The 27480-nt window shown below is 44.5% G+C and overlaps 1 protein-coding gene across 4 annotated transcripts in view; it reads left to right on the forward strand.

Annotated features, from left to right (window-relative positions):
* pitrm1 (pitrilysin metallopeptidase 1) overlaps positions 1-27480 on the forward strand; it is an 82661-nt gene that overhangs the window by 28962 nt on the left and 26219 nt on the right. For 2 of the 4 annotated variants that reach the window (XM_038798309.1, XM_038798311.1), the window contains exons 11-20: positions 133-246; positions 1994-2090; positions 4728-4862; positions 9620-9758; positions 11578-11694; positions 12579-12711; positions 12859-12979; positions 15408-15484; positions 20316-20481; positions 26924-27024. In XM_038798309.1, the coding sequence (XP_038654237.1) occupies positions 133-246; positions 1994-2090; positions 4728-4862; positions 9620-9758; positions 11578-11694; positions 12579-12711; positions 12859-12979; positions 15408-15484; positions 20316-20481; positions 26924-27024 (1200 nt within the window). The remainder of the gene's footprint in view (positions 1-132; positions 247-1993; positions 2091-4727; positions 4863-9619; positions 9759-11577; positions 11695-12578; positions 12712-12858; positions 12980-15407; positions 15485-20315; positions 20482-26923; positions 27025-27480) is intronic. The other 2 variants (XM_038798310.1, XM_038798312.1) reach the window with 2 other exon arrangements.

The raw sequence follows: 27480 nt of genomic DNA on the forward strand, positions 1-27480 counted from the left end.
GTAAGATAATTCGAAATGCAACGACTTGCAGAATGTAAGAAAAGTTTAATTTCAATAGAAGTCAGCAAATAAATGCCAGCTGCCTTTTGTGGTTTCTAAGCTAAAGTATTGCAAATGTGTTTTGTTTTCCAGATATGATGGCAGCACAAGAGAGGCTTGCTTTAGTGTGGGGCTGCAGGGCATCGCAGAACATGACATTAAAACTGTGAAGCAGATCATCACCAAAATAATAGATGAAGTAATTGAGTATGTAACCTATTCTATAAACTGAGAGTTAGTGTTTTCATTACAACAGCTCAGCATATTGGAGTTACAGCATCTAATTATGTAGAGATTCCACACATTTGGGTTCCTTTCCTACCTCATCTCAAATTCCCTGCTGTAGGATATTGCTGAGGAGAGGGCATTGGCTTTCTCAGCAGAGGAAGGACAATCTGCACTTCCTCCTGTCTGGCTCAAATATTATAGATGGAAATTTGCAATCCGGTATGTTGTTAAAGAAAGCCTGGAAATTGGAGTGTGAAAATCCTACATACTAATGTATTATGAACTATGTATTTATTACATCTTTTCATACACCAACCATGCCCGAATCCAATTCCGATCTATCCATTGAGGCAACTTAATTTATTGGTGTAAATGAATGAGGAAGAACCAGCAGTCTGCCAACCACTGGGTAGACTTGATAGTTTGTCTTAATATAAATTTGGCACACTTGTCAAAAACATAAATTGATAGGATGCAGAGCTGGCCGAAAAATGGCAGATGGGGTTTAACCCTGATAAGTGCGAGGTGATTCTTTTTGATCGGACAAATTTGAATGCGGATTGCAGGGTCAACGGCAGGGTTCTGAGGAATGTGGAGGAACAGAGAGATCTTGGGGTTCGTGTCCAACTGAGAGTTGCCACTCAAGTGGATAGAGCCGTGAAGAAGGCCTATAGTGTGTTAGTGTTATTAACAGGGGCCTTGAGTTTAAGAGCCGTGGGGTTATGCTGCAGCTGTACAGGACTCTGGTGAGACCACATTTATTGTATTATGTGCAGTTCTGGTCACCTCATTATAGGAAGGATGTGGAAGCATTGGAAAGAGGGCAAAGGGGATTTACCAGGATGCTGTCTGGTTTGGAGCATAGGTCTTATGAGGAAAGGTTGAGGGAGCTAGGGCTTTTCTCTTTGGAGCGGAGGAGGATGAGAGGCGACTTAATGGAGGTTTATAAGATGATGAGGGGGATAGATAGAGTGGACGTTCAGAGACTATTTCCTTGGGTGGATGTAGCTATTACAATGGGGCATAACTATAAGATTCAGGGTGGGAGATATAGGAGGGATATACGAGGTAGGTTCTTTACTCAGAGTGGTTAGGGTGTGGAATGGACTGCCTGCTGTGAGAGTGGAGTCGGACACTTTAGGAACTTTCAAGCGGTTATTAGATAGGAACATGGAGCACACCAGAATGACAGGGAGTGGGATAGCTTGATCTTGGTTTCGGACAATGCTCGGCACAACATTGAGGGCTGAACATAGAACATAGAACAGTACAGCACAGAACAGGCCCTTCGGCCCTCGATGTTGTGCCGAACAATGATCACCCTACTCAAGCCAACATATCCACCCTATACCAGTAACCCCTCCCCCCCATTAACCTTATTTTTATTTAGGACACTAAGGGCAATTTAGCATGGCCAATCCACCTAACCCGCACATCTTTGGACTGTGGGAGGAAACCGGAGCACCCGGAGGAAACCCACGCACACACGGGGAGGACGTGCAGACTCCGCACAGGCAGTGACCCAGCCGGGAATTGAACCTGGGACCCTGGAGCTGTGAAGCATTTATGCTAACCACCATGCTACTGTGCTGCTGTTAGAGCCTGTTCTGTGTTGTACTGTTCTATGTTCTATACATTATTATTATTATTATAAGGATTTGCTCAACTTGCACATGGTTTAAATCTTTTTTTAAGGCAAAGTCTTTTCTTTCTTGTTAAATAAAAGGAATGGTTTTGAGGAAGAGAGAATAGAAGCGCTCCTTCACAAGGTTGAAATTCAGTTGAAACACCAGACTACTCATTTTGGACTTGCATTGGCAACAGTAAGTTTTGTTCTTTGCTTCAGCCACAAGATGGCATTCTAACCAGACATTACCACACTGCAGTTTATTGTGTATTGAGCATGTTTCCAGCCAATGTACCACAAGATGGTGCTATAATCTAACTAATCCATAGTATGCTGTTCGGTGGTGCTCAATGCGACCAATTGTGTTAATTACAAAGTCTTCGCAGACAGCATTTTGAAGTGGTTGAAATTTGTTTTTTCAGCTACACGTAATACTCATCAGCGAACATTTTGACTGGAGGTTATTATAGAGTGGTGTCCCCTAAGGATTGGTATTGGGACTACTGCTCTTTTTAAGATAGTTTGATGACCAAGGTTTGTATCTATAAGAACATAAGAACTAGGAGCAGGAGTAGGCCATCTGGTCCCTCGAGCCTGCTCCGCCATTCAGTGAGATCATGGCTGATCTTTTGTGGACTCGGTCCACTTTCCGGCCCGAACACCATAACCCTTAATCCCTTTATTCTTCAAAAAACTATCTATAAGAAAATGCAGGGAATAATTTCAGTGTTTGCAAATGGTAAATGTGACAGTGGCATAAACATTGAGGAGGATAGTCACAGACTTCAGAAGGACATAGACCAGTGAAATAGGCAGACTCGTGAGAGGTGCAGGAAAGTGTGAAATTATGTAGTTTGTACGAGGAAATGAGAATACTATAAAATAAATTGTATAATATTAAAGGTGGTGCAGGAACAAAGTGGTTCATGTGCACACAAGGAGACAAGGTAAGTTGAAGAAACTTTTTCTTTACAAAAGCTTATGGGATACTTGACTGTGTAAACAGAGGGCTTTCTAACCTCCATGCCATGTGAAAGGTTAAAAGGAACATAACCAACCTGACCACTTCATTACGGGTTGGGAGACAAGTGACCAACACATCATTGGAAGGTGGATTGGTCGCTAAAATAGTTTGAAGGATATCTCTTATGCTTTAGTTTCAACCTAGGAAGTCTAGGAAACCTACCAGCTGAAGGGCTAGATATCATCCTATAATTCCTGGGGTGCCTGGGAACCGGTGGACTGAACTTGAGCATAATTTCAATGTTTGCAGATGTCAGGAAGCTCACCTAAATACCATTGGAACCTCTGCCCCCTGTCTCACTCCTGCCTAATTAGGATTTGCCTCTGCTTTGCTATTTGGCTGCTTTCCCGTCAGACGGTTAACCTTTCCGACTCTGGTTAGAAAACCCATTTAACAAATTAAAACGCCATTAAGTTTGCACATTACACCTTTTATCATGGCCACAGAACGCAAAAGTAAACAAGCTACCTTTTCACTAATTTGAAATTAATCATGTCCAATTCTGGGCTGCACACTTAAGAAAGAATGTCAAGGCATTGGAGAGAGTGCAGTGGGGATTTACCAGGTTGATATGCGGGACGAGGGAATCTAGTTATATGGAGAAACTGAAGAAGTTGGGATTGTTCTTGGGGCAAAGGAGATCAAGGAAATATTCAGTGACGGTGTTGAGAGTTCGGGGGTTTTGAGGGGGAAATAAGGTAAACCTTTTCACTAGCAGGGCAGATGTCACCTCTTACTATGCTTCAACTTGTCATGCACTCAACTGACTGTCCAAGGGGAAGAAGAACTCCCACCTTGCACAAACCTTTGCAAAGCATTGGGGCCCAACTGGAACTCTGTCTTTCCCAGATATCTTGCTGCCAAACCATAATTTCATCAGCTGCTTATCCAACTCGAGAACTATGCCAAAGGTCCTGAGTTCCAACCTGTTTGCGCAAAGCCATCCCTACAGTTCTTGTTGTTTTGAAGTCATGGCATACAACAATATCAAATTATTTTCATCCACCCTTTTAGGCACTTCATGTCAGTGAGGTACAGTTCCTAAATCTGCGAATATTTTATTTCCTGGAAAATTGAATATTTTTGCAGTAAAAATTCAAGAGGCCATCTTTCGATGAATGGTTGAGGTGGGAGGGTCCTATGCTTTACCCATTCTATTTCTATCGTGCATCTAAAATATATTTCCTGCTAGTATACTTGTGTGCAATAATTATAAAGCAGTACTGTAAGCTCTAGCAGGTAAGGCATGCAAGATGAACTGATCTGAGTTGTGCTGTCCAAGTGAATCACAAACCCCTGTAGCCCTTGTGAAGATTGTGTGTAAAAGTAGGGTGGCTAATGGGAGCATCACCACCTGGAAGTTCCCCTTCAAGCCACACACCATCCTGACTTGGAACTATATCGCATTCCTTCAGTGTCACTGGGTCAAAATCCTGGAATTCCTTCCCTAAGAAGGAACCTACACCACATGGACTGCACTGTTCAAAAGGAAATTTGCCACCACTGTCTCAAGGGCAGTGTCTCATTGGGGATAGGCAATCTAAATGCTGATCTAGTCACCCATATCCCTTTGAATTTATATATTTTTTTTAAACCCAAATATCCATTCTTTAATTTTGAATGTTAAATTGTCTTAACTAGATTGCAAAATATATTGTATGTTTTATATAATTACTTATTTTTTTGTTTGATTGAAACGGTGTCTGTTTTCTATAGATCTGACTGTATTCTGTTTGTAGTTTCCTAATAATAAGTTTTCCTTTAACAGTTGATTGTGATTTTTCTGCCTTGTGTGTTTCTGATACCTAGTATGTTGCTACAAACTGGAATCATGATGGTGATCCTGTAGAGATGCTGCGTATCAGTGAAAAAGTGACTAGATTTAGACAATCATTGAAAGATAATCCACATTTCCTGCAAGATAAAGTAAAGCAGTATTTCAAGGTAAATGCATAGGAATTGCTATGAGCTGATTTAAGATCGTTGGCCTCCGCTGTTTAACCTACTTCAGTTTCAGCTGTGTATTCGGTTGACTCGGGAGATTGTCGCTTTCAAGTTGAGTTGATATATTTTGAACTCGTGTAGGAGTTTGGAAATAAATTTGAAACATGCAGAAGCTAACCTTCAAAGTATTAGTAAGTGACTGGGTATCAGGAGTGTATAAATAGATTATTTTTGAAAATATTTTTATTCAGTTTTTAACATGTTATACATAAACAAAATAATGCCAAAAAAACAAGAACAGACTACCAACCAACACCCCAATAACTCAAAAGAATAGCCACACTTCCTCTCCTCACCCCCACCCCCTAACCCCCAGCAGCTGACATTAACCAACTCTTTAAAGTGAAGGACAAACAGACTCTTGTGGAAAACCTCAATCGCCCCCCTTAAGGTAAACTTAAGCTTCTCCAAACCCAGGAACTCTTATCAGATCCCAAGCCATACTGGGCGGAGAAGCGGACCTCCACCTCAACAGGACCTGCCTGCAAGCAGTCAGCAAGACAAAGGCATTCCCCCCCCCCCCCCCCCCCCCCCCCCCCCCTCAGTCTGCAGCTCCAACAAGTCTGACACCCCAAATATGGCCCTTGGAGGACTGCGTTCCAAGGGCAGGATTGCCAACATGATGCTGACAAATGACCCACAAAAGTTCTCCCAACATCAGGCAGGACCGGAACATGTGTACGTGGTTGGCCGGACCCCTTCCATACCGCTCGCAAGTGTACTCCACCCCCTCAAATCAACCGGCTCATCCTCAACCTCATCAGGTGTGCCCTGTGGACTACCTTTAACTGTATTAACCCCAGTCACGCACACGAGGTTGAGGCATTCACCCCCCCCGCAACACCTCGCACCGCAATCCCTCCTCCACAGCTACTCCTTTCACTTGGCCTTAACCCCCTCCAGCGACGCCATCGCCTCCTCAAATCTTCCCATTAATCGCCGAGAAGACTTTTTTTTCCCCCTTCCCCCTCATTGCAGACTGTGCCAGCATTTATTGCCCACACCTAATTGTCCTTGAGGGGGCAATTAAGAGTCAACCACGTTGCTGTGGGTCTGGAGTCACATGTAGGCCGAACCCAAGTAAGAACGGCAGATTTCCTTCCCAAGGACATTAGTGAACCAAATGGGTTTTCTGACAATTGGCAATGGTTTCATGGTCATCTTTCGACTTTTAATTCCAGATTTTAAAAGCAATTTAATTCAAATTTCATCCCAACTCACGAACCACCTATCCAAAAATGAGTCCTTAATTTCCATGCCTCCCCCCTCCCCATCTTCCTATGCCCTTAACCTAGTATCCAGTCTGGCCGACTCAAACACATGAATCTCTCGAACCACCATCAACTTTGATCCTGCCCTTAACTTAAAATGCTGCCGGAATTGCCTCCACATTGTCAGCACGACGACCACCACGGATTACCCGAGTATTTCCCTGGGGCAAACAGGAGCAGCGCCGTAACCACGACCCCCTACAGAGCCTGCCTCCATCCTGACCCACATCTTCGGCTCCCTACCCGAACTCCGCACCTTCTCGACATTCACCGCCCAACAGTAACACATCAGGGGCGAAATTCTCCCCTACCCGGCGGGACGGGGGAATCCCGGAGTGGCGCCAACCACTCCGGCGTCGGACCTCCCAAAAGGTGCGCAGAATCCGCACCTTTAGGGGCCAAACCCTCACATTGAGGGGCTAGGCCCGCGTCGGAGCGGTTGGCACCACACCGACTGGCGGCAAAACTGGCAATAACGGCCTTTGACACCCGGCGCCAGGGCTGGTTGAAAGGCCTTCGGCGGTTCGTGCATGCGCCGGTGCGTCAGCTGTCGCTGACGTCACCACCGGCGCATGCGCGCTGGGGGATTCTCTTCCGCCTCCGCCATGGTGGAGGCCGTGGCGGCGGCGGTAGAAAAAGAGTGCCCCCACAGCATTGGCCCGCCCGCTGATCGGTGGGCCCCGATCGCGGGCCTGGCTACCGTGGGGGGCACCCACCGGGGTCCGATCGCCCTGCGATCCCGTGGGACCCCGTGGGCCCCCTCGCGCCGCCGGCACAGAGGTGGTTCAAACCACGGCGCCTGAGAGGCCTCTCAGCAGTGGGACTTCGGCCCATCCGGGCCGGGGAATAACGGCAGCACAGAAACCCGTAGCCTCCCGCTGGCCCCTGCCTTTCTCCGAGGCGGGCAGCGGGATTGGCGGCACGCTGACTTTTTGCGGGTGGGAGAATTCTGGACATGGTGGGGGCGGGATTTTCGGCGGGGTTGGAGAATTGCGCCCCAGATTTGGAAGAGCCAAACCCCTGACTGTCGCCCTTTCTGAAGCACCATCTTACAAATCCTCGCCACTTCACCCGCCCATACAAATGACCAAATCAGCCATTCCACCCTATAAAAAAAACGGCTTCAGCAAAATAAACGGTAAACACTTGAATAAAAATAAAAACCGCAGCAAGATATTGACCTTTACCGGCTGCATCCAGCCTGCCAATATGGGGAGGCTGTCCCGCCTCAACAAATCTGCCTTGACCCTACCCACCAGGCATATAAAATTCAAATTACGGGGCCGAGCCCAGTCCTAGCCACCTGCACCCCCAGATAACAGAAGTGAGTAGTTGCCACATGAAATTGCAATCTCTCTTAAGCCAGCTTCCGCCACCGGAGAGGAAACGAATAAGCATTCAATTTCTCCAAATTAAATTTGTATCCCGAAAAAGCCCCGAATCAACTGAAACAGCTCCATTATGACCCCCACTGTGGGACTCTGGTTAGAATTATGCAACAAAAGGCCATCGGCATACAGGGACGTCTCACGCCCCCCCCCCCCCCCCCCCCCCCCCCCCCGCCCCGTTCCTCACTATCCCGCTGTCGCGTTCCGCTATGTGGCTGAAAACCTCCCGAGTTTACCTCATTTGTACGAACATTTGCCTTCAGTTCCTTATGTAACAATTTGACCCACACCACAAACTTAGGCCTAACCCCAAAGTGCTGCAACACCACAAACGAGTAACTCCACTATACTTGATTTCTTAGCATCCAGCGCCACCTCCAACTCTTTTCTCTCTTTCTTTTTTCCCCCACTCACGCACGTTTAACAAGCGCTGCACATTCGAGGACAACTGCGCACACTTTACAAACCTGGCTGATCCTCCCGAATCACCTGTGGAAGAAATTCCTCCAACCTAAGCAGCAACACTTCGGCCAGAATCTTGACATCCACATTTAACAGGGCTATTGGCCGACACAACCTAAATTCCACCGGCTCGATATCCTATTTTAGCAACAGCGAAATAGATGCCTGCTCCATCGTCTCCAGGAATGTCCCTTAGCCACCGCATCCTCATATCCACCAACAGTGACGCAGCCTATCCAAAAGGTCATAGAATTCCAACGGGAACCCATCGGCCCTAGTGTTTTATCCATTTGCATCTTCCCTCTCGCTGTTCAAACTTCCTCAATCCCCACTGGCTCCTCCAAACCTGCCCTCTCTGCCTCTCCTACTTTAGGATACTCCAGCCCCTCGAAGAACTCCCTCATATCCTACTCATTCATTGGCGGCTCTACAATCTCTTATAAACCTCCTCAAATGCCCTGTTCACCTGCTCAGGTGCCACCATCAGCCCCTTCATCCCATCCCAGACCTAACCAATCTCACGCGAGGCGGCCTGCCGGCAGAGCTGTCCCACCAGCAAGCGCCTGGGTCTTCTCCCCATACTCATACACCACACTCTTCACCCACCTCAACTGTTTGAATAATTGAGTGTGCTTATTAAATTTGTTTTTATATAATACTGTTTCCTCGGACTTTGTTATTTTGAAGGTAGAGTTAAATGTTGATTTTTTTTTGGTTTTTTTATTGAATTGTAGCATTATCCGGGATATGAATATTTTTATTCTGAGGCAATGGGTGACACAAGGCAGCATTTATTGTCCCCAAGAAGTCAATGGAGGCCTTCTTGTGAGGCAATTTTATTTTTACAATTTATGGTTACATGGCCACTTCAGGGTCCATCACACTATGCTTCCGGAGTTATATGTAGACTCATCACGATACGAGTAGCAGGTACCCTTCGCTGAAAGTCGTTAGCAAACTATTTTTTTTAATAACCAAGCGAGCAGCTTCAATGGTAACTTTTTTGGTGCCAGTCCATAAATGGTCAGATTGATTGAATTCATTTTCACAACTTAACCTAATAGGATTTGAATTTGTGATCTGCAGATTGCTCAATGCAGTACCTACCATCAGTACTACACTATCGGCTGGTTTCTTGTGTTGTAGGATTTAAAACTCATGCAAGCAATTCATTATCTGTATTTCTTTTCAAAAACTGTCACGTTTCTCGAGCACACTCATCAATTTTGATATCTATGCTGATTATAGCTATCAAATTGTTGAATAATTTCACCCTGACCCAGAATTTCCTGGTTCGTCTCTTATCGATGAGGGAATTTGACCCTCTCACGTTCCCTGGCGCAGTTTCTCTCTCCCAAAAAGCGTTTAAAAGAAATTAGACTTTAAACCCACGTGTTTTTTACCCTGGTTTCCAATAGAATCCATGGATGTAAGCCTTTAGTTCCTATTATTTTCAACGGTCATCTTATTGTGAACTGCATTTTGAAATAAAAGTCATATATTTCTCAAGAGACTTTTTTTTGACTTAATGCCAAGGTTATTGTAGTCAGAATTTGTGATGTTTATTGCATTACAGGAAAACCCTCACCAGATGGCCTTGTCAATGAGTCCAGATGTTGGTTACTTGGAGAATCAAACTAAAGTTGAAAAAGGAAAGCTACAAGAGAAGGTCAATTCTCTTTCATTGGAGGAAAGGCAAGAGATATATAAAAAAGGTGTGACTTTTTTTTAATTGCTGTGATAATGTTGCCAAATTCCTGCATAAATGGTTTAATTTTAATTTTATTGAATGAAATATTAGGGGCAGCACGGTAGCATTTTAGATAGCACAATTGCTTCACAGCTCCAGGGGAAGAGGGGGGGGAGAAGAGGGGGAAGGGGGAGAGGAAGGGGGGGGGGGGGAGGGAGAAAGAGAGGGGAAGAGGAGGGGAAGGGGGGGAAGAGAAGAGGGGGTGAGAGAAGAGGAGGGGAAGAGAAGAGGGGGTGAGAGAAGAGGAGGGGAAGAGGGAGGAGGGGGAGAAGAGGAGGGGGGGAAGAAGAGGAGGGGGGAAGGGGAGGGGGGGAAGAGGGGGGAGGGGGGTAAGAAGAGGAGGGGGGAGGTCGGGGGGAAGAGAGCTTAAAATAATTGCACAGCAGATATTTCATCACAAATTTAGAATGCATTCCAGATTTTCAGATTGAATTCAAATTTTGGATTGTCTTTTTTTTAGGGGGGGGGGGGCTTATGGGGCTGGAGGTCGGGGTTGGCAAGAGTTGCTACATAAGTACTTCAGTTGCTCATAATGTTGTCTACTGCTAACCATTGCATTTTCTTTAATCAATCAACAATTCCGAATTGATGTACTACTTTGAGGGCAATGATCAAAATCTGTTCAGTTGCAGTGTTGCTAAAGTGACGCATGAGAATTGCAGACGCATAACTATTTTATAACAAAGAAGAAAGCTGCTTGGTCCATTATATCTGTGCCAGTTTAAAAATGATCGATACACCCTAATCCCACTTTTCAGCTCTATGCTGTAGCCCTGTAGGCTAGTTCAATTGCATGTCCAAATATTATTTTTAAATGTTTTTGGCAGCACGGTAGCAGAAGTGATTAGCACTGTGATTTCACAGCGAGAGTCACAGTGCGGAGGCTGCACGTTCTCCCCGTGTCTGTGTGGGTTTCCTCCCACAGTCCAAAGGCGTGCAGGTTAGGTGGATTGGCCATGATAAATTGCCCTTAGTCACCCAAACAAAAGGTTAGGAGGGGTTATTGGGATACGGGGATAGGGTCGAAGTGAGGGCTTGAGTGGGTCGGTACAGACTCGATGGGCCGAATGGCCTCCTTCTGCACTGTGTGTGATTGCATGTTTTAGCCTCTATCACGTTTTCAGACAGTTCCAGTTCTCACCACCTACACTTGAAAAATGATTCCCCTCAACCTCCCTCCAATCCTTTCCCTAATTATTGACCTCTTCTAAGGCAAATATGTCTTTTCAATTTCCTGTCTGTAGGCCCCTTATAACCTTGAACATCTAAATTAAATTCATCTTTCCCTCTGATCCAAAGAAAACATCCCAGCCTATCCAATCTTTCCTCCTAGCTAAAACTCTCCATTCCTCGCAACATCCTCGTAAATCTCCTGTGTACCCTGTCTGTTCTAATCACATCCTTCCATTAATGCCATGACCCGAACTGTATACAATAATCTATCTGTGCACTAACAAATGTTTTACACCGTTCTAACGCAACCTCCGCTCTTATTTTCCATGCTGGCCTGCTATATTACTTGTGCATAAAATACTTTTTAAGAAGAAAATTTGTTTCCCATGAAGAAATATTGACTGCTTGGCAGACAATATATCAGCAATATTTTAAAATATATAAATTCCACAATGTAAGGAATAAGAAATGTTGTAATGATCTTAAAGACATATTCTGAAGCATTGTTTAAATGCTATTTTGTGTTCTCATTTTGCAGAGCTGAAATTTGTAAATATATTACTGTTCATTCTCTGTATGCACATTGAATTGTTGCAATTCTATTTCCTCAGGGCTGGAACTGATTGCTGCTCAGAGCACATCTCCGGATTCGTCCAGTCTCCCAGCACTTGAGATTTCTGATATTCAGCAGACATTTCCACTGACACCCGTGGAGATGTCGTATGTAGGTACGACTCTTAATAACCAAAATAGGATTATCATACAAGAACTCTTCTCTTTTAAATCTGCATCTTGGTGTAAACGTTGGTACTATACTAATTTAAAGAACTTTTGGCTTGTCTTCCAAAAGGCTGTACTTGCACTTTTAATTAATTCTTTATTGATCCTTGCATAGTACACTCTCAGCATAGATGATCTCCTTGACCACCTTTAGTTCTGTTTCATCATTGGTGATAGACAGTCTAATGTGTGATATCCCCAGGAGCTGATTAATATGTTGCTTCCGACCAGTAGTGAGCGGAAGTTACAAATCCAGCTATCATCTGAATCTTCTCTTTACAATGGATACAAGGATGCAGCCATCAGCATGCACATGTTCTTGTCTAACTTCTCTTGAGAATAGTTGATCACAATCTTGTAATTTTAATCAATTTATTTTTAAAAACCTATTTAATGAAAAAGAACCCCAGAAATAAGGTTATGGCAAGGTTTGAAAGGTCACTTCAAGGCCTTATGATAAAAATAAATTACTCATTGATTATGAACAGCCAAATTTCAAAATTTGATTGTAACACTTTAGTACCGAATTGGTAGAATTCTCATCAAAGAGGATACAGAGGCAACATGAGAAAGGGTTAAAGAGTTTAAGTCCTGGATAGAGATTGAGAGAAAGCAACTGACATTGAAATTCAGACATAGCAAGGTAGATCAGCAGTGGCAGAGATGCAGGAAGAGAAAATAATTTAAATGCTGTTAGGTGAACTTGTGTTTTCAAAGTTGAAGTAGAATCTGAGAAGTAAAGTTGATTCCCTTGGTAATTTATTGCAGTGTATCTTTGAAACTTGTAGTGCTTTGGCCTAGAAAATCTTAATTCTAATGTATTTCCTTTTAGAAGGCGAGGTGCCTGTTCAGTATTGTAGTCAACCGACCAATGGAGTTGTCTATTTCAAGGCTTTCACTAATCTTAACACATTACCTGAGGAGCTGAAGCCATATGTGCCACTGTTCTGCAATGTAATCACAAGGTGAGTTAGTGAAGCACCCAGTCATGTGTTGACACAATGATATCTGTAATATTGATGATCTGATTTGTTGCATGAATTTATCAATCGATTATGCACTTAAAGAAATAAAGGCCTCTTAATTTAAGAAAATGTATTTTTTCCATTTAGAATGGGCTGTGGAAACCTTGATTACAGACAGCAGGATCAGCAGATTGAGTTGAAGACTGGAGGAATGGCTGTTTCACCTAAGATTCTCCAAGATAATGATAATTTAGATATGTATGAGCAGGTACACAATTAATGTATTTTAGTGAAGAAATCATATCCAGAGGCAGTTCTTGAGCGAGTTAATATTTCAAGTTTGTGCTTGGAAGGAAGAATCTCTCCTTGCCTTTAAAATGACCAGGCAAAACTTCATATATCCATCTGCAGTAGCATCTCACGAACCTGTAGGATTGATTATAATTAATGTAAGTCTTTTAAGTACAGAATGAAGCCTTACATCACCTTGTTATTTGGAATCACTAGCTTTCGGAGCACAGCTCCTTCATCGGGTGAGTGAAGAGGTGGGTTCCACAAACACATATATAGACAAAGTCAATGATGCAAGATGATAGTTTGAATGCGAGTCATTGCAGGTAATTATGTCTTTACAGCTCCAGGCGGTGCAACGAGAGAGGGATACTCACAGGTTAAAGAGGTGTGATTGTCTCAAGCCAGAACAGTTGGTAGGATTTTGCAAGCCTACCAACTGTTCTGCTTGAGACAATTCACACCTCTTTAACATGTGACTATCTCTCCCCCCAGCCGCACCATCTGGACCTGTAAAGACTTACTTACCTGCAAAGACTCGCATTCAAACTATCAGGTTGCATCATTGACTGTGTCCATGTATGTGTTTGTGAAACCCACCTCTTCACTCACCTGATAAAGGAGCTGCGCTCCAAAAGCCACTGATTCCAAATAGACCTGTTGGACTTTAGCCTCGTGCTGCAAGACTTCTTGCTGTGCCCACCCCAGTCCAAAGACGGTATCTCCACATTAAGTTTTTTAAAGAAGACTTGAGGCTCATAAACTTTGTGGCAAGTTGCAAGAGGAAGATAAACTAGAAAAAAATGATGGGAGGGATGGTGTAGTCCCCTACTATACACGTTCATTGCTATCTTGCAAGAGATTAGTTGCAATGTAAGATGTGGCTTGTGATCAGATGATGAGCATAAGGAAAATTGATGCCATTTAAATTGAGCTGCACTATTCTAAGTCTAAGGGTTATGGTTTTTATTGATTATACTGCTGAGTCTAATTTTGGACGCTGTGTTCTGAAACGTGTAAAGATCGTTCTGGAAATGTAAGGATATTTGGACTTGGCGATTCCAGTATAACTGACATTTGCTGATCTCCCTATCATGAGGAAAAATAAATAATTCAATCAAAAATGCTCCAAGTCTTAAAAATGTTGAAAAATGAAATGAAAATCGCTTATTGTCACGTGTAGGCTTCAATGAAGTTACTGTGAAAAGCCCCTAGTCGCCACATTCCGGCACCTGTCTGGGGAGGCTGATACGGGAATTGAACCGTGCTGCTGGCCTGCTTGGTCTGCTTTAAAAGCCAGCGATTTAGCCCAGTGAGCTAAATCAGCCCCTGTTGAGAGGTATAAATAAAGTTCATAGGCAAGTAATTAAACTTGGATAGCAAACATAGCCGGAGAAGATGCAAGGACAAAATTAACTCATCTGGAGTAGAAGAGATGGGAGAAATGTTTGTTTCTCCCCATCCTTGATATGAATGCATTCCTAGGAAAAGCAGATGGAAATGTCCCTTTTTTTGGTCAGGTCTGATAGCTGAAGCTGGATAAATGGATGGTGCGGAAAGAGTTTTAATATATTGATCAGTACATTTCAAGCTAATGAACCCAAAAGGTCCAGTGAAATGTCACCTGAGAAGCATTTGGTTAGAGTTTAATGGGGTGCAAATGGAACAGCTAGGTATTGTGGAGAAGCAGGACCAAATGGAACACTGAGCAAGGAACACTGGCTCAAATTGTCGAATGCTTTGATGAGCTAAGTTAGATTTTTTTGTATTTAAGGGATTTAATGATGGGTTCTTCAGACTCCATCATAAAGAACCGTGTTGAAGGGGAGGGGGGGGGGGGGGGGAAGAGAGAGACTTAATCACATATGTCGTATTTGTGTCTAGCACATGTTCATTGCACCAGTTGAGTAAAAGATTTGGAAGTGCACCGCGATCCATGCAAGTGGTACATGAATTGTACAAGCAATAGTCGGTTCTGATTTGGGTTGGCACGCACCTCCTATAATTGACGTAGAATTTTAACAATTGCCTACATTTAAACTAGTTTTACCTTTATTTGATTCCTTGATGCTCCAAATAATCAATGATTTTTCATTAATTTTCTTTGAATTCACACCAAAAAAACACATTTTGTGATCAGCAATAAAATTAATTACTCATTTTTGCCGCTTGCGTAACCTCCTTTAATAACATGTGCTGACACATCCTTCAAGGGATTGTTTTCCTCTGATAAAATGCTCTGCTGCTAGTCTATTTGTTTTTATAATGTTTTTACAGTGCCCCCTCAGTACCTTGTACTATTTTTAGTACTTTATTGCTTTTTAAAGTGATGTATTTCACAGATAGAAAGCATTTACGACTATCGTTTTTCTCTAAACTTCTAACTTTTTTTTCCTTTACAATAGGGAGTGTTATTTACTTCACTGTGTTTGGACAGAAACCTGCCTGACATGATGCAGCTTTGGATGGACATTTTTAACAGGTGAGGCCTGATCAGTACTTATGTTCCAAATGTGTGTGGAAGCTGCTTTTGAACTGTCCTGAACTATTGCTTGCTAAACAAAAATGGGGCTGGTTTAGTACACTGGGCTAAATCGCTGGCTTTTAAAGCAGACCAAGGCAGGCCAGCAGCACGGTTCAATTCCTGTACCAGCCTCCCCGAACAGGTGCTGGAATGTGGCGACTAGGGGCTTTTCACAGTAAATTAATTGAAGCCTACTCGTGACAATAAGCGATTTTCATTTAATTTCAATTATTATTATGTTAATGACCTTGTTAGAATGGAACATGTCATTGGAAGAACCTTAATTTACCTGAGTAGGATCCAGTAATGACATTTACTCTTTGCTGACTGGACTGGCCTACTAAAATGAGCTCAGACTAGAAATCAATACCTAATTGCATTTGATCTAATGAATGCTGTTCTTGCCAGTAATGTTCAGCATAAATGTTGGAAATCTAAATAGTCACATTTTTAAGACCCCTGAGTCGGTATATTTACTGCTGCAGTAGCATTGATGTGTTTCTCGTGCTGGGACCCATCTCTTCACTCACCTTGTATCAATGCAAGTTGTTTTGTGACTAAGCATGCTTTCACCCTTTAACAATATTGTCAGTTCTCTGGAGCATGCTATTAGTATTTTGAAAATAGGAGATGGTCATTGGCTATTCCCAAACAGAAAAATTGTTAAATGAATTGGTCTGTACCACAACTGTAAATATTCTGGCTGATGTGGGTGACACGGTGGTATAGTGGTTAGCACTGCTTCCTCACAGCTGCTGGGACCTGATTTCAATTCCGGGTTACTGTCTGTGTGGAGTTTGCATGTTCTGCCTGTGTCTTCATGGGTTTCCTCTGGGTCCTCTGGTTTCCACCCACAATCCAAAGATGTGTGCCAGTTAGGTGGATTGGCCATGCTAAATTATTCTGTGTCCAAAAATGTGTAGGTTAGGTGGGGTTACGGGGATAGGGCAGGGGAGTGGACCTACGTAGGATGTTCTTTCCGAGAGGCAGTGCAGGCTCAATGGCCGAAAGAACTGCACTGTAGGAATTCTATGGTTTAATGAATGTGTTTCAAGAAGGAATTGGATAAGGGTGGCTAGGCAGAAGCTGGTCGACTCCATACTGGAGGTAGACCATAAATACTCCGAGGCCCCGACTGTAGAACTCCTGGCGGAGAGAAAAGAATTACAAAGGAACTTTGACCTGCTCTCCACCAGGAAAGCAGTACACCAACTCCGCCAGGCACGCGGGGCCCTATACGAACACGGAGACAAAGCCAGCCGCCTGTTGGCCCACCAGCTGAGAAAGCAGGCAGCCAGCAGAGAAATTGCGCAAATCAGAGATACCAGAGGCACGTTGGAAACAGAACCAGAGAGGATTAACAAAACCTTCAAGGCCTTCTACCAAGAGCTGTACACCTCAGAGCCCCCAACGGGGAAGGCTGGGATGAACCGGTTTCTTGACGGACTGGACATACCAGTTGTGGGAGAGGGCAGAAAACGGGATCTGGAAGCACCACTAGCACTGGGAGAGATCATGGAGAGCATTAGCTCCATGCAGGCGGGGAAGGCGCCGGGACCGGACGGATTCCCGGCGGACTTCTACAAAAAATTTGCGACAGCGCTGGCCCCGCACCTGCGGGAGATGTTCACAGACTCGCTAGCTAGGGGCACGTTGCCACCCACGTTAGCACAGGCCTCAATCTCGCTGATACCTAAGAAAGACAAAGACCCAACGGAATGTGGGTCATACAGACCCATATCTCTGCTGAATGCAGACGCCAAAATACTGGCCAAAATCCTAGCCAAGAGGCTAGAAGACTGTGTACCTGAGGTGGTCACAGAGGACCAGACGGGCTTTGTCAAAGGTAGACAGCTTACCGCGAACATCAGGCGCCTGCTGAATGTGATAATGACCCCCTCCGGGGAGAGAACACAAGAGGTGATCGTCTCCCTGGACGCAGAAAAGGCCTTCGACAGAGTCGAGTGGAAATACCTCATAGAGGTACTGGAGCGGTTCGGGCTTGGAACAGGTTTCACCGCTTGGGTAAAGCTCCTGTACAACGCTCCCATGGCGAGTGTACAGACCAACAATACCAACTCCCAATACTTCCAGCTGCACAGGGGCACCAGACAAGGATGCCCACTGTCCCCGCTGCTGTTCGCACTAGCAATTGAACCGCTAGCAATCGCGCTCAGGGCAGCAAAAAATTGGAGGGGGATCCGAAGGGGAGGTAGAGAGCACAGAGCATCACTCTATGCGGATGATCTGCTCCTCTATATCTCGGACCCACAAAGCAGCATGGACGGAATCATCGCGCTCCTGAAAGAGTTTGGAGCCTTCTCGGGCTACAAACTCAACATGAGCAAAAGTGAGATCTTCCCAGTACACCCGCAAGGGGGGGGGGGGGGGGGGGGGCAGCACTAAAGGGGCTGCCGTTCAAACAAGCCCGACATAAATTCCGCTACCTGGGGATCCAAATAGCCCATGACTGGAAAGGGATCCACAAATGGAACCTCACCAGCCTGACGGAGGAAGTTAAAAAGGACCTGCAAAGATGGAACACACTCCCGCTCTCCCTCGCGGGGAGAGTTCAGACGATCAAAATGAACGTACTGCCCAGGTTCCTCTTCCTGTTTAGATCCATTCCGATCTACATCCCCAAGGCCTTTTTCAAAGCGCTGGACAAACTCATCATGGCGTTCGTATGGGGGGGTAAAAATGCTAGGATCCCAAAGAAGGTCTTACAAAAACCAAAAACCAGGGGAGGGCTAGCCCTCCCGAATCTACAATTCTACCACTGGGCAGCAACAGCCGAGCGAGTAAGGGGATGGATCCAGGAGCCAGAAGCTGAGTGGGTGCGTGCGGAGGAGGCCTCCTGCATGGGAACCTCCCTCCGGGCCCTCGCCACGGCAGCACTCCCATCCCCACCCAAAAAACACTCCAGCAGCCCAGTGATGACAGCCACCCTCCAATCCTGGAACCAACTGCGGCAGCAACTTGGCCTGACCAAAATGTCGAACAGGGCTCCCATCTGCAACAACCATAGGTTCACACCAGCACTGACTGACGCCACCTTCAAAAGGTGGAGGCAGGACGGGGGGACACTGACAGTCAGGGACCTATACACGGACGACAGGATCGCAACACTGGACGAACTGACAGAGAAATTTCAGCTAGCTGGGGGGAACGAGCTACGGTACCTGCAGCTCAAAAACTTCCTACGAAAGGAGACAAGGACGTACCCACAACCGCCACGACAGACACTACTGGAAGACCTACTGGATGCAAGTATCCTAGAGAAAGGGAACTGTAGTGACATGTATGACCGACTGGTAGATAGGGACGACACCGTACTGGACGCAACAAGAAGGAAATGGGAGGATGACCTGGGGATGGAGATAGGGTGGGGACTCTGGAGCGAAGCACTGCATAGGGTCAACTCCACCTCCACGTGCGCAAGGCTCAGCCTGACGCAACTAAAAGTGGTACATAGAGCCCACTTAACAAGAACCCGTATGAGTAGGTTCTTCCCGGAGGTGGAAGACAGATGTGAACGGTGCCAAAGAGGTCCGGCCAACCACGCCCACATGTTCTGGTCTTGCCCCAGACTCGTGGAGTACTGGACAGCCTTCTTCGAGGTTATGTCCAAAGTGGTGGGAGTGAGGGTGGAGCCATGCCCGATAGTGGCGGTCTTCGGGGTTTCAGAACAGCCAGATCTATTCCTGGGGAGGAGGGCGGACGCCCTTGCCTTTGCCTCCCTGATCGCCCGCCGTAGAATCCTGTTTGGCTGGCGGTCAGCAGCACCGCCCAGAGCTGCGGACTGGCTGTCCGACCTCTCGGAATCTCTCCAAATGGAGAAAATCAAATTTGCCATCCGAGGGTCGGACGACGGCTTCCACAGAACGTGGGAGCCATTCATGCAACTGTTCCGGGACCTATTTGTGGCCAATGTACAAGAGGAAGAATAGTCGGGGGAAGGTAGCGGGAGGGGGGGGGGGGGGGGGGGGGGGCTACAGGTTCGGTACGGGGGTTCGATGGCTAGCTAAGGCCCAAAACCAAACTAAATAAACATGTTGAGGGGGGGGGGGGGGGCGGGGGGGGGGGCGCAGTTACTACTACGAAGATGCTTACCTGTAAATATGTATGTTAATTTTTGCGTGTTTGTTTTTTTTTCTCTCCTAACAATTTGTAATTTGTTCAATATAAAATATGAAAACTGAATAAAAACATTTATAAAAAAAAAAAAAGAAGGAATTGGATATAGCTCTTGGGGCTAAAGGGATCAAGGAATATGGGTGGGAAGGTGGGATTAGGATATTGAACTTGGATGATCAGCCATGACTGAGCAGGCTCGAAGGGCATATGGTCTCCTGCTTCTATTTTCTATGCGTCATAACTGAAGTGTGGTTGCGCATCTTTTTCTTTTGTGAAATTCTGTTCAATGTGGATCTGTAAAATGAAAGAAAAAAGTTAAAAATGGATGAAGGTGGAAAGAATGTATTTCTTTTTATTTTTGCATTCTGACATTTACTGATAATGGGCAGATTTGCATAGTGAGCAGACTGTATAAAGAATATAACCCTGTGCTAAAAGTCCATAACCCAAAAGCTTGGGTGGGCAGGCACAATTGAAGTATTTTTTTATGTTTATGCTATGCAATCAAACATCTTCAACATTCCTTTTGCACAATGTGCAATTATAAGCTGACACATGTGAAAGATTCCTTTTTAAAAACTAGATTTCTAAATTGTAAACACTTTCTATGATTCAATAGACTTCTGTGTAAATATTACGCTTGCATTTGCAGTCCACGTTTTGAAGATGAGGAACATTTAAGGGTGTTGGTTATGATGGCGGCCCAGGAACTAGCCAATGGAATTCCAGATTCTGGACACCAATATGCTGCGGTTCGAGCTGGCAAGACTCTAACGTCGGCAGGAAGACTACAAGAAATGTTTAATGGAATAAGCCAGGTAGAATGAAAAAGGAGTGATTCCTCCTTTCTCAATTCCCTTTTCCTCATCCCCACTCAGCATATGATAGGTTTTCGTTACATACTTACAAATAGGTAAGTAATAGACTGGAATAGAGCAATTTATCCTTTTTTTAAACTGGTATATTAGGTGGATTGGCGATGCTAAATTGTGTCTTAATGTCCAAAATTTAGATGGGGTTTCTGGGTTGGGGTGCGGCGAGGGCCAAGATAGGCTGCTCTTTTGGAGGCTCAGTGCAAACTCGCTGGGCTGAATGGCCTCCTGCACTCTGGGGATTCTGTGATCGATATCGTATTATTAATAGGCTTACAGCATTACGATTTATTTCCTAATGATAGTGGAAAATCTGGTTTGAATCCAGCGAGCATAAACTGTGCTTCACTTATTTTCACTGCTTGATAACCTGTAGATTTGTTACTCAACCAACTTTATGCTTCTGATGGCAAGATGATGGTTTGTGTCTTGGTGGTTAACTCCATGTTCAGCATAGCCTGGTATGGCTCAGGAGCCTCACACAGACACGGCAGTCTCTGCTGCAGAGGAAGAAAGTGGGCTGAGAGGATGAACGTTTCTCAGGTCTGTCTTCTTGGCCAGCTGAGATTTTTGTTTCCATTCACCTCTTCCAACGTCCTTTCAGCAGTCATCCTCCAGAGGTCACAGCTGTCAACAACCATCTCCCATTTGTCAATGTCCATGCGTGCTATCTTCAGATCTCGCTTGCAGGTGTCCTGGTAGCAGAGGTAGGAACCCCCAGGAGATTATGACCACGTGGCCAATTCCCTGCACAGAAGGTCTTTCAGTATGCAGCCCTCATCCATCTGGAGCATGGCAGAGCCAGCGCGGGCATCGTTAGCTGAGCAATGATTGTATGCTAAAGAAATTAGCGTGCTCCAGGACCTCAGTTGGTGACCTTGACCTGCCAAGAGATATGAAGGATAGATCTGAGACAGCGAAGGTGGAAACTATTCAACCTTTTTTCCTGCCTAGCACATATTGTCCAAGTTTCACCACTGTAAAGGAGTTCACCTTAGGGCATAGGCTTGGTAGGCTTGCAGTTATGTGTTCGCGATCAGCTTGCTATTCCCCACACTTGCTCATCTTGGGTATAACATCTGCAGCTTCTACTATTGACATATTGCTGGTGATTGTGGGCCCAAGACATGTAAAGCTATCAATAACCTCCAGCTTCATATTTATGCTAGACCTATATGTGGATGCAGATATTTTGTTGCTGATAGTGGGGATTGAGCTAATCTGTTACGTAGAGGGTCTTGGCCTTTATCAGGTAAACCCAGAAGACTGAATTTGAAGATAAAGGGACTGTGAAATCTGTCATTTCGTTGTGGTCACCTGATTAGACTGGTTGGTTGAGGTGACCTGATTAGCACATCTGTTATTGTGTATCTTACAGCTCTTGCCACCTTGTACAGCCTCTGCTTTTCCGTCAGACTTGGACATGCTTCATAAGCATTAGCACCCTAAATTCCACAAGCTAGAAACCCCTCCATCTCCACACAAGTTTGCCTCCATGCTAGCAGATGGTGTGATTTTGGGAAAAAATTGTGAGGAACAGGACAAATCTTCGTTTAGAAAGACTCTAATTCATCTAGGAAGCCAGCAAGGATTGGTTAAGGGAAGGTAATTTCTAACTAATTTGTTTGAATGTTTTGAGGTGGTGATGAGGAGAGGTCAGTACGGGTGAGGGTAGTGCACTTGATATAGCCTATGTGGATTTTGGCAAGGCTTCTGACAAGGTTCGATATGACAAAGTGGACATGAAAGTAAAACCCATGGGATCAAAGTTAAAGTGGCAAGTTTGATCCAAAGTTGGCTCAGAGGCAGAAAGCAAAGGTTGATGGGTGTGTATGTGACTGGCTCATGGTGCAGAGCGACACCAACAGCGGGGGGTTCAATTTCTATACTGGCTGAGGTTATTCATGTTTTCTCAACCTTGCTCCTCGCCTAAGTTGTGGTGACCCTCTGGTTAAATCACCACCAATCAGCTCTCTCAAAATGAGAGCAGTTTATGGTCCTGTGGGATTGTGGCGACATTTCGTTTCTCATATATTAGCGATTTGACTTGAATGTAGAGGTTATTCCTGAGGTTGATAATGAACAAAACTGAAGACTGCAAAATGATATCAATCAACTAAAGTGGGTGGGGGGGGGGGGGGGGGGGGTTCCAAGAGCAGAGTGACCTTGGAATATATGTGCATAAATCATCAAACGTGGCTGGTCAGGGTGAGAAAGTGATTAATAAAGCATATAGGATCCTAAGCTTTATAAATAGGAACATAAGGCGGGCAGCACGGTAGCACAAGTGGATAACACTGTGGCTTCACAGCACCGGGGTCCCAAGTTCGATTACCCGCTGGGTCATTGTGCGAAGTCTGCATATTCTTCCCGTGTCTGGGTGGGTTCCTCCGGGTGCTCCGGTTTCCTCCCACAGTCCAAAGACGTGCAGGTTAGGTGGATTGGTCATGATAAATTGCCCTTAGTTGTCAAAAAGGTTAGGAGGGGTTATGGGCGTAGGGTGGAAGTGAGGGCTTAAGTGGGTCGGTGCAGACTTGATGGGCTGAATGGCCTCCTTCTGTGCTGTATGTTCTAAGGCAGAAAAGCAAGGAGACCATGACAAACCTGTGTAAAACACTGGTTTGGCATTAACTGGAGTATTGTGTCCAATTAAGGGCACTGATATGAAGGCAGACAAGAGAATGCAGACAAGATTCATAAGGGTGGTTCTAGCACTGAGGAGCTTCAGTTGAGTAGATAAATTGGAGAAGCTGGAGCTGTTCTTGGTGAAGATTAAGAGCAGGTTTGAGTGAGATGTTCAAAATCATGAAGGATCTGGACAGTAGATAATTGTTTCTGTTGGCAGAAGGATCGAGTACACCAATTTAAGTTGATTGGCAAAAGAAGCAACGGCAACATGAGATAAATATTTCTTATGCAGTAGTGGTTACGATGTGGAAGGCACACTCAGGTGGATTCAGTTGAGGCCTTCAAAAGAGAACTGGCCAATTAGAAAAGAATTGCAGGGCAGCATGGTGGTGCAGTGGGTTAGCCCTGCTGCCTCACGGCGCCAAGGTCGCAAATTCGATCCTGGCTCTGGGTCACTGTCTGTGTGGAGTTTGCACATTCTCCCCATGTTTGCATGGGTTTCGCCCCCACAATCCAAAGATGTGCAGGCTAGGTGGATTGGCCATGTTAAATTGCCCCCTTAATTGGAATAAAATGAATTGAGTACTCTAAGTTTATTATTTTTTTAAAAGAAAAGATTGCAGGGCTAGGGGAAAAGATAGCACTAGGGAGTTGAACTGAGAGAAAGCCAGTACTGACATGACTGGCCAATACATCTCCTTTGATGCTGTAATTATTTTATGGTTCTCTGACGAGTCACGTAGGCAGAAGAGTGGTGCATGGAGTTCAGTCCAGAGAAGTGTGAGGATAGCATTTGAGGACAAACTGCAAGAAAATAAGAAAAAAATAGCATTCTGATAAGTGTCAAAGAGCAGAGTTATTTTGAGTGCATATCCACAAATGGCAGGACGACCAGTAAATAAAAGTGGCACAGAAGATATCTGGCATATTTTTCTACACTGGCCAAGAAATAGCATTTAACCTTTTTATGACACTGGTTTGGCTTTAACATGAGTATAGTCTTTCATTCTGGGTATTGCGCTTTAAGAAAGATCTGACGGTTTCAGAGAGTGTGCAGAAAATATCGACAAGAAAGCTAACAAGGATAGAGATTTTAAGTTATAGGATAGGAGATTGGAGAAGCTAGGTTTGTTCTCCTTGGGAAAGAGTTGAGTAGGGCAGCACAGTGATGCGGTGGTTAGCACTGCTGCCTCACGGCGCCGAGGTGCCAGATTCGATCCTGGCTCTGGGTCACTGTCCGTGTGGAGTTTGCACATTCTCCCCGTGTTTGCATGGGTTCGTCCCCACAACCCAAAAGATGTGCAGGGTAGGTGTATTGGCCACACTAAATGCCTGTTAATTGGAAAAAATTAATTGGGTACTCGAAATTTAATTGAAAAAGAAGATAACGAAAAGAAGAATTGATCAAGATGTTCAAATCATGAGGGGATAAAATTAAACTTTTGTAAGTGTTGAGAACACGAGAGCGTCAAATTAAATTTTTTGGCAAAAGAAATAAAGCCTAGAGAAAAAAAATTACGCAGGGAGCAGGTGGGCATGCCTGAGAAGGTGGTAGAGGTAGATTCAATTATGATTTTCAAAAGAAAATTTTAAAAAGTCGAAGCACCTTAATTTTCTGGACAATGTGGATTCATGCTGGTGTGGATTCAACAGGCCAAATGGCCACCTATCCTTCTAACCATTCTACAATTCTACGCTTAGTTTTTAACTATGAAGAACAAGGGACCTTGCCAGCTGCCTTAGCCTTTAACACTATCTTTGTCTTGTATCCATGACAGCTTTGTCACATCTGTCCTCAGCTCCCACCTATCCCTGCTCCACCCCCTATCTTCAGCAGTGTAAAACCCATCACATTTCTACCTTTGTTCAGCTCCAATGAAGTCATACGGACTCAAAATATTAACTGTTTCTCTGTCCACAAATGTTGCCAGACCTCCGTTTTTCCAGCATTTTCTGTTTTTATTACAAAAAGCAAGGGTCCCATGACTGCGCCTTGCAGAGCTCTACTGGAAACAGCCTTCTAGTCACTTGCACTAGTCACTTTCCCTTGGATCCCATGGGCTTTTAATTTTCTGACTATTCTGCCTTGTGCGACCGTCACTTGCCTTGCAAACATCCATGTAGACAACATGAAACACATTACCCTATCGACCCTCTTTGTGACCACCTCAGAAAATTTAAGTTATGTGTACATACATATAAACAAATTAGAAGCAGGAGTAGGCCACTTGGCTACTCGAGCCAGTTCCACCATTCAGTAAGATCATGGCTGATCTAATTGTAACCTCAACTCCACATTCTTGCATACCCCCAATAACTTTTCACCCCCTTGTTTTTTTTTTTTTCTTTTTTTTTAAAAAAAAATTTAGATTACCCAATTATTTTTTCCAATTAAGGGGCAATTTAGCGTGGCCAATCCACCTACTCTGCACATTTTTGGGTTGTGGGGGCGAAACCCACGCAGACACGGGGAGAATGTGCAAACTCCACACGGACAGTGACCCAGAGCCGGGATCGAACCTGGGACCTCAGCGCCGTGAGGCGGTTGTGCTAACCACTAGGCCACCGTGCTGCCCCCTCACCCCCTTGTTAATCAAGAATGTGAAAATGAAATGAAATGAAATCCGCTTATTGTCACGAGTAGGCTTCAATGAAGTTACTGTGAAAAGCCCCTAGTCGCCACATTCCGGCGCCCGTCCGGGGAGGCTGGTACGGGAATCGAACCGTGCTGCTGGCCTGCTTGGTCTGCTTTAAAAGCCAGCGATTTAGCTGAGTGAGCTAAACCAGCCCCTATCTGTATAGCTCTGCCTTAAAAATATTCAAGTGTTCTGCTTCTACTGCCGTTTGAGGAGAATTTCTGCTCATCTCGGACTTCAATGAATGACCCCTTATTTTTAAATAGTGACCCCTAGTTTTAGATTCCCCGACAAGAAACATCCTCTCCACATCCACCCGATCAATACCCCTCTGGATCATAAAGGTCACCTCTTACTCTTCTAACTACTGGATACGAGCCTTTCCTCCATAAGACTCTTCCTGGTATTAATCAAGGAAACTTTTTCTGAACTTTTAACGCATTTACATCTTTCCTTATGTCAAGTTAGACATGATCCTTCTTTAACAAATCCATGCTGACCACCATTGATTAATCCACAAATTTCTAAATGACAATTCATACCTCCTCTCATTCCAATCATTTGCCCACCATCAAATTTAGGCTGACTGACCTGTAATTACTCACGCCATCCTTGTCTTTTTTAAACAATGGTCCAACATTAGCAGTCCTCCAGTACTGTAGTATAGAGGATTGGAAGATGATGATCAGAACTTTCACTGTTCCTTCTATTGCTTTCCTAAGCAGTCTGGGATACATGCCTTCCGGGCCTGGCGATTTATCCTATATTGAGGATGATAAACACCTTAATATATCCTCCTTTGTTACATTTCTCCCATGCAATATTTTAGGCAACTGAACTGCAATGTTTGGTTTGTCCTTCCCTGTTATGAAAACAAGCACACTGTATTCACTGGGCAGGGCACCTTCACAAATGCTGGTCTCTAATTGGCTCTAATCTTTCCTTCCCTCTTCCTCATTATATATTTATAAAACATCTTTGGATTTTACTTGCCTATATTTTTTCATACCCTCCCTTTCTTTCCCAATTGTTTTTTGTACATAGGGTATTTCCAGCAACATCTGTAGATTAGCAAAAGATTTCCAAAAAACATTGACCACGTGCAAAATATTCTTCCCCCAAAGGTGCAACACATGAAACGAATTGCAGAAAAGCCTGAACTCTTGACTGTTCTCCGTAAGCTGCCTCGAATAAAGATGCATTTATTGAGCAATGAGAACATGAGGTAAGCTTTTAATATGTAAAAACATGTCAGCCAATTGAAAAGAAGCACAGTTAACTTTAAATTTGCCATCCTCTGGGTTGTTCTGATAGGCACAAACCGCAATTATAAGATTATCACTGTACATTTTTATTATTTCACTTTCTAAGTTCACCTTAGACCTTTTGGAGTTTTGAGTTCTGTTTGTCTTCTCTCTATACTGGCAACTTGTATTAACTGTAGCATTGCAATAGCAATGGTCCAATTACATTTTTGTTGTTATGTTCATGTTTTCAATATAAAAATGTAGGACCTCGGGTTATGGGGGTATGTTTGGATTACTCTTATGCCACGTATTAGCAAGATTAGAAATAGGAAGGCAGTGAAGAATCAATGCATGTCTTAACACGTGGGGCAGGGGAGGCAATGGTGTAGTGGTATTGTCACTGGACTAGTAATCCAGAGATCTGGAGACCCGGG

This window comes from Scyliorhinus canicula, chromosome 5 (genome assembly GCF_902713615.1).
Source record: "Scyliorhinus canicula chromosome 5, sScyCan1.1, whole genome shotgun sequence".
NCBI lineage: Eukaryota > Metazoa > Chordata > Chondrichthyes > Carcharhiniformes > Scyliorhinidae > Scyliorhinus > Scyliorhinus canicula.